The 7,703-nt window shown below is 33.6% G+C and overlaps 1 protein-coding gene across 3 annotated transcripts; it reads left to right on the forward strand.

Annotated features, from left to right (window-relative positions):
* Positions 1–986: 986 nt before the first annotated feature.
* On the forward strand, positions 987–7,108 carry LOC127132538 (uncharacterized). 3 transcript variants are annotated; one of them, XM_051061509.1, is made up of 8 exons: positions 1,417–1,661; positions 2,519–2,647; positions 2,742–2,785; positions 2,943–3,025; positions 3,313–5,889; positions 6,031–6,135; positions 6,282–6,456; positions 6,556–7,108. In XM_051061509.1, the coding sequence occupies exons 5-8, from the start codon at positions 3,419–3,421 to the stop codon at positions 6,757–6,759; spliced, it is 2,955 nt and encodes a 984-aa protein (XP_050917466.1). In that variant the 5' UTR covers positions 1,417–1,661; positions 2,519–2,647; positions 2,742–2,785; positions 2,943–3,025; positions 3,313–3,418; the 3' UTR covers positions 6,760–7,108. The 3 variants fall into 3 exon arrangements, with proteins under 3 accessions (XP_050917460.1, XP_050917452.1, XP_050917466.1); XM_051061503.1 differs by lacking the exons at positions 1,417–1,661; positions 2,943–3,025 and adding an exon at positions 987–1,360; XM_051061495.1 differs by lacking the exon at positions 2,943–3,025 and having other exon boundaries at positions 1,416–1,661.
* The last annotated feature ends 595 nt before the right edge of the window (positions 7,109–7,703 follow it).

Below are 7,703 nucleotides of genomic sequence, written 5' to 3' on the forward strand. Positions count from 1 at the left end.
AGTTTATTGTAACATTTATCCCAATAAAAATTCAAATATTGGCTTGTCAACAAATACTAGCTTCTATATTAAACTCAACTCTATGAACATTCATTAAATTATTTTATTAATAATAAAATTTAGTCAATAATATCATATTTTAATATAAAAATAGAGATTAATTGAAATACACTGTCAGTGTAAAAGAGATTTACAACATCAGTTAATTATAGACGTTGGATATTAAAAGAAGTTTGACTTTTATTTTAAAAATCTATAAAGTAATACAAACGGGTGATGGTGATGAACCGACGGTGTAAAACTTTTTACAATTAATCTCATAAAAATATTGCACAATAATTTATTTATTTATTTTCATACCAAAAAATCTATTTATAAAATTCCCACATTAAATACAGATAAAAGTCATACCTCCAAAACCTACTTTTAGCATAAATATTTATCAACTATTTTATCATATGTGAAGAAATTAAGCTACTATTTAATATATATATATATATATATATATATATATATATATATATATATATATATATATATATATATATAAAATTAAATTTAATACATTATTTTCAATAATGTAAAAGTAAAATAAAAAATTAATATGGATTAAGTTTTGCATAAGAGTCTAGAATTTTATAGAATAATACATTAAAATTAAAATTATAATAAAAAATATTATATTTAATATTCTAAATATTTTGAATATTTTTTATTTATATAAACTAAATATTCATTGCACATAAAAAATCATATGCGATGATAAAATTCTCAGTTAAAATTAAATTTAAAATTAGATTCAAATCTAAAATTTCAAATTAAATTTATTATTTAATCAGATGCTAAGAGTTTTTATAAATCAAATAAATAAATAAATAAATAAATAAATAAATAAATAAGAATTAAGACTTACTGACATAAAACAAAAAGTATAAAAAAGATTATTTATATTGAGTCACACTATAAACCCCTCCATAATGATGTGAATTTGTAATCAAAATCATTTTTCCCAATATTCAAAAAGCTTACATTTTTCATCTCTTTTCTTTGTTTGTCCATTTTCACTTCATTGGACACTCTCTGTGGCCACTGAACAACTACATCGGTATTGTTCTTGTTTCTAGCACCAAATACACAAAAATCACCATTTTCTTTGATTCTTTCATCCAAAAAAGCGAAACAAACTCAAATCAAAGAAAAAGAAAAATCATCAACAACAGTACAAGAGTGGAAAAAAAAAGTAATAATCGAGTTTTCAATCACAGAAGACAAAACGGGTGATTTTGCTAGAAAGAAGAAAGCCGTTCAGGCTTGGAAGAAGCGAGTAACTCAGTTCCAACCCTTTGGAAATTGTCTCATGGTTCGTCTCTTTACAACTCTTTCATCAATTTTGATTTTTTTTATTGTTTTTGATCAAGACCCATTTCGGTTTTCTGTGTTTTTTTATTTTGTTTTATTGAAAAGTTTGTTTTTTCAATAATGGGTTGCGGTTCTTTTTTTATTTTTTTATGAAAAAAAAAATATTTATATTTTGTGTTTTTGTGGATAAATGATCTTGTTTTATGAGGTTTATGAGGTTTATGAGGTGGATGGAATCTATAAAAAGGAAAATCTCGTTTCTGAGGCTAAATCTGAGGAGGATTTGTATGGCTAAGGATACGGTACACTTTGATTTAGATATTTTAGGCTTAAGATTTGTGGTTTAGTCAAAATTTGTTTATAGATTCTGTACTAATGGTTTAAATAAGCGATTATTTCAAGTTTGATTTTTCTTATTTTATGTAATTGGGATATTGTTTTGGGATAATTTTAATCTTTTTCGTGATCTTGATTTTGGAGAAACCCAAGTTGAGGTTTCTCCGTTCCTGGACTTGTCTCTGTTGTGTGTTTCGAGTTGCATTCTTTTAGTTTTGTGTTTGTTCATAGAAGCCAAGAAATGTGTATGGCCAAGAGAATATGAACTGAAGGCTTTGTTGCATCTTTAATGTTCGATGAAATGTGCTGTGATACCCATTTTTTGGCTGATATTTGAGCAAAAAGGAGATTGAGAACTCCTGGTGGTTTAGTTGCCATTTATTATGTTAGAATTTACAAGGTTCCTTCGAAGACTGCGAGTCCAAGGTATTGTATTGTGCTGAATGCTGATCGGGAGAATTTCAATAAAATTGGTTTGAGAGAATGTTAATGCTTATCTGTGTAGGCTTGTTTGTATTGTTTGAATTTGGAGTCTATGCCATTTGGATTATGGTGTAAAATTGTTCTATATTCTTGTTTGATAAATGTCTTCTTTTAGAACTATGGAGACAAAAGATGATTAATTGCTGTCAATCGCAAATCGCGGAAAATTGGGCTTTCTTGAAATTATGTTATGTTGCAGTGTTATAGCGTTGCTGTGGCTATAACCGTTATTTAACTACACTTTGTACTAAATCACGTACTGTGGAACAATTTAGGTTTGTTCAAATTCAATGGAGTAGTATCGTGCTCATTCTTATCTTTTGGTCGATGGCATTTACAGGAAAGGAAGATGCATTGTGCGCCTCAACCGAAAGGTAATGATAGTCCAAAAGTTTCAGAAGCGGGAAAGAATTCCAAATCAACAACGTATCCGCAACAAGACAAAGTTACATCTCTGGAAGTCGCAAAAGTAAACTACTTTCCCATTTCCCCGAATTGTTCAATTGAGTTTGGCTAAGTCATTAGTCTTATCTCGTGTCTTTTTTTAATGTTATTTCATTCAGCATTCTCAAGGATCTTCTGTTTCAAAGATCAACTCTGATAGTAGGTAAAATACAGCGACTTTGACTTTTATCATTTACTTCATCTTCTTTTTATTCTTTTGGTTATATCTCTTATGCTTCTTTTATTGAAATTTTTGTTTCGTATCGACATAACATGCACCCTTAGCCTTCTTATTATGTTTATTTTAAAATAACTCTTAGGCTTGCCAAAAGGTGATAGTGTATTTTACATGGTGGGGTGGAATGTGAATCCATGCTGGTTTTGATGTCGTCCAACTGAAGAGGTTGTTCACTTCATTCTATAAGTGCTTTTGCATAAACTGTTTCTATAAAAAAAGATAAAATAAAGTCTAACTATTTTAGTATAAGCTTTTCATAAGCTATTCTGGAGAGCTTGTGGAAATAAGGTGAAATCACAAACAGTTTCACATGTGTTTATGCCGTTAGATAAGCTTCAATAAGCCAATCCAAACAAGTCCTATATATACTCAAACTCCTATTTTTATTTGTTTTTTTTTTAAACTTGAAATTTTATAGTGACTATGGTTATGTTCGGTTAATTATTTACCAGGTGTGCGATCCTTACCTTCCTTAGTGTTGAGCCTGATGGAACCTGGAGAATTCTTGCCGTTCCAGTGCAGTGTCTCAATCACATTAACCTAGCTTCTGGAATTAATATGGATGGTCTGCAACTTCTTTTCCCTCCACCAGCTCCTCTTAACCGGTCGAAGAATGATCAATGCAAGGGGTCTAGAAGACAGGTGCCTCTGAGTGCTTATACGGCCAAATCATATGAAAGAAGTTTCACCGGTTCAAATAATGTTCGTCGTAGATGTCAAAATAAAGTAGCTAACAAAGCTTGTAAACTGAAAGAACTTCCTGCAGATTCTTGTGCGCAAAGTTCGGTAGTTAGTAGTAGCCCTAGCTTGTCACCTCATAGTTCTGCTTCTGTTATTTCATCGGATAAGTGGATGAGTAACACCAATGAAGATAAGTCTCTGAAAAAAGCCTCGAAAAAAAGAGCAAGAAAGAAACAGATAAAGAACCAATCAAGTGAAAGTGGATCTAATGATAGAGAAGTTCGCCCGGAGGAATACGGGTGTGTAAGTTTGACTTCCGAAACCTGCAGCAGCAATGATGTGGATACAACTGTCCCAGAATTTTCATCTTCCGACGATAGGTTCATCAAAATTGATTGTGACAGGAATGAGATGAATGACAAAGTCAACGTTATGGATGCACCGAAACACTGTGACCCTCGTATCGAGGAGACACTGATGTCAAAAGCTGAATCGAAGAGTCAGCTTCACGATAGAGAAACAAAGGATACTCAAGAGGTTGAGCTATGCGGTTTTAATGATATACAAGACACTTTAGTGTTAGATGCAGTTTCGATTGGTTCCAAAAGCGATGAAAGTGTCCATGGTGGTCATATAGGAAAACAATCCAACAAGGCAAGTTGTGGAGACGAGTATCTTCTCGGTCAAGGCTTAACGAATGGTTTTCGCAGTAACTCTGAACATGAGGAAACGAGGAACGGTGGTCAAAATTGCATTGTAAATGATAAGAGAGTTCAGCATAAGAGAACGATGTCGAAGAGTTCAAGTTTCAACAAATTCGCAGGCATTGGCGGTTTGAACGGCCGAACAGGGAAGGAAAACAGTCATTCTGTATGGCAAAAGGTTCAGAAGAACAGTTCGAGCGAATGTGGTGGTGGTGGTGGTGATTTGAAGAAAGTAAGCACACCTTCGTCACAATTCATTTCCACTACTGAGAAGGATACTTCAGCTATCAAAAACTGTAATTCTGTTGGCGCAAATGTCGTTTCAGGAGGAGAGGTTAAAAAACAAGCGAAAAATAAAGGCGGTCGGAAATCGAAAGGGAAAACAACAGACTTAGTTTTGAAAAAAGGACCCTGCAATTATTCTCGGAAGGGTTCCAATTATAACAGGACCGTGTTAAACGATAACGTGAAGGGTAGTATTCAACCGAATGATTCTTCAAATATCTCATCTCAGGATATTAATCAACAAGGAACGATTATGGAGTTTCAGACCAGTGGGGTTAAACAAGAATCATCTGAACCGGTGGAATCCGATATCCAGAATATTTCACAGGAAACAAAGAATGAAAGTATAGACATTCAGTCTCAAGTTTCTTGTTCTGATGAGCAATCTCAAGTTTCCTGTAATCTTTTAGATGATCAAGTTGGTCAAACATTGAAAGAAGTTTCTTCTGCTGATTACAATGCACAAAACCACAGTTCTGGATCTTCACAATGGAAATGGATACCAGTTGGGAAAAAAGATACTGGAATAACCAAATCTGAGTCGGAATATTCTGATGAACCAACTAGTAAAAATTCCGAATTGGAAAACAGTCTCAAACCAAAAACTGATTCATTTTCTCAAAATCAGGATTCTTCACCAAATAATATTACATGCATTGGTGGTCAGATCGAGGGCAAGAATCATAAACTCGATGAGAAGATTTCAGGTAGACTGGTCGAGCACGGGGACAAACATGAAGTAGCTAATCACATGATTTATGAATGTGAGAATCAATATATGTTTAACGAATCATATAGAATTGCTCAAGCCGTGAATGACACCTTCAGGGTTCAATTAGCTTGTGAAGTAGTACACAAGGCGACTGGTGGACCGGTCGCAGAGTTTGAAAGACTACTTCATTTTTGCAGTCCTGTTATATGTAGATCACTTGATTCACTCAGTTGTCTGATGTGTTCTCAAAACTATTCCGTTGGTTCCTCACTGTGCCGACATGAGATACCTGAAGTACCTTTGGGGTGCTTGTGGGAGTGGTATGAGAAACATGGTAGCTATGGATTAGAGATAAGGGCTTGGGATTATGAAAATCCAAAGACATTCGGTGGTGTTGATCATTTTCCATTTCGTGCCTATTTTGTCCCTTCTTTATCAGCGATTCAGCTGTTTAAGAATCGTGAAAACCGATGCGTGAAGAGCAATGCGAGCTTTCCGAATTGTAAGGTTTCTGAAGACTCCTTTACGACTCCTATCAATGATGGTTCAAATCCATATACCGACTCTACTAGTTCTGGCGATTTAGAACTTCTTTTTGAATATTTTGAATGCGAACAACCTCAACAAAGACGACCTCTATATGAAAGGTAAGATTGTTCATCACTTTCATATCGGACATAATGGTTTTTAATTGATAGAAAACTTACTTTAGTTTCAACTTTGGTCATTCAATTTGTTCTGGAACATGTGATATCATATTCATTTCTTATTCCATTTCTTTCTCATAGGATACAGGAGCTGATTAGAGGCAACGTGCCAATCCAATCCAAAACTTATGGGGACGCAACTAAACTGGATTCGATAATCCTGCAAGATCTTCATCCTAGATCTTGGTAAATGATCATGAAGATTGTATTTCATTTATGAAAAAAAAAGTACATTTGATATCTGGCTTAAGATCACATGATCAGAAGCAATCATTATCATCATCTTAGTGTAAGTTGAAACGGTAACAGTTTTAAGACCGCCTGTTTTGCAGGTACTCAGTTGCATGGTATCCTATTTACCGTATACCCGATGGCAACTTTCGTGCATCTTTTCTGACTTACCATTCACTTGGACATTTGGTTCGTAGAAGTTCAAATTCTGATTCGCCAACTCTAGATTCTTGCGTAGTTTCTCCAGTTGTAGGTCTTCAAAGTTACAATGCACAGGTATGATTTTTGTTGCTTCAACATCAAAGTTTAACCGGTCATTCATTTGATAGAAAGATCTTTATAGATGAACACACTGCAAATGAAATTTCGATACAGGGTGAATGCTGGTTCCAGCTGAATCATTCTGCATCGGCATCAGAAATGCTAGGCATAAACCCTTCGATCTTTCTTAAAGAGCGTTTGAGAACACTTGAAGAAACAGCATCTCTTATGGCAAGAGCCGTTGTAAACAAAGGGAACCAAGTCAGCACAAACAGACATCCAGATTATGAGTTTTTTCTGTCTAGGCGGCGATATTGAGATTTTCATAACAAATAATTACAAGTAGGCCAAACTAGTCACAAATAATTTTTGGCTACATTTTCAGATAGGACATCACATCTCAATTAAGTTCAAAGTTTGATTGGTCTTATAATTTTGCATGTGCTTTTAGGTCCTAGTTGGATTTGACATCTTTTGTACATAGCTTTGTGCATTACCATTTTTTTTACTATTACAATTTTAGCTCAGTTTTGTTCCTTTGGTAGAAAGGAATAAGGAATATGTAGGGTTGGTTTTGAGATATTAGTACTAATTTCTGAATATTTTGATTCTTGTTTTTCATAGATTGATGTTGGTGAATACTTAATTGTCTAATTTTCTTTTCTCCTATTAAGGGTTCAATTGTGAGTCAATTTGAGGTGCTACCTATACCATAGGTGTCCCATAGAATTGATATCTCTTAAATTTCATTCTTTATTCCTTGGCTTACCAATTTTGCTACCTATACCATAGGTGTCCCATAGAATTGATATCTCTCTTTTTTAAATTTCATTCTTAGGCCCTTAGCTTATTACCAACTGTGCTACTTATACCATAGGTGTCCCACATAATTGAATATTGATTGAATTTACAAGCAAAAGTTTGGCTAAAATTTGAAGATGAGCCCTTTTTTTTAGGTTCCTTTATGGTGTGCATAGTGCACTATGAATTGAATGAATTTTGACTTTTACTCTTGAGACTTTTTAAAAATGGTTTGTTTTGATAAAATGTCATTCAAATTCTAGAATCTTGAATAAGTTTTTTGTGTGTGGAGATTTTAGAGTTTAAAACGGTTGAATTCATGACAAATACAACAAATGGAAACACCTTATTAAATTAGATGAAATTTAGGATGTTATTGGCTACACACCAACAATTGACTAATTAAAACAAGAATTAAAAATAAACAAGATTATAGGTTGGACAAACTAGTTACTTCTTCG

Source organism: Lathyrus oleraceus, chromosome 1 (assembly GCF_024323335.1).
Source record: "Lathyrus oleraceus cultivar Zhongwan6 chromosome 1, CAAS_Psat_ZW6_1.0, whole genome shotgun sequence".
Classification (NCBI taxonomy): domain Eukaryota; kingdom Viridiplantae; phylum Streptophyta; class Magnoliopsida; order Fabales; family Fabaceae; genus Lathyrus; species Lathyrus oleraceus.

Coding starts and splice junctions, on each gene's coding strand:
- LOC127132538 (XM_051061495.1), top strand. CDS start 1,563: ATGAGGTTTATGAGGTTTATGAGGTGGATGGAATCTATAAAAAGGAAA. Junction 1,662..2,518: donor TTTGTATGGCTAAGGATACG/GTACACTTTGAT, acceptor TGGCATTTACAG/GAAAGGAAGATGCATTGTGC. Junction 5,890..6,030: donor AGACGACCTCTATATGAAAG/GTAAGATTGTTC, acceptor TCTTTCTCATAG/GATACAGGAGCTGATTAGAG.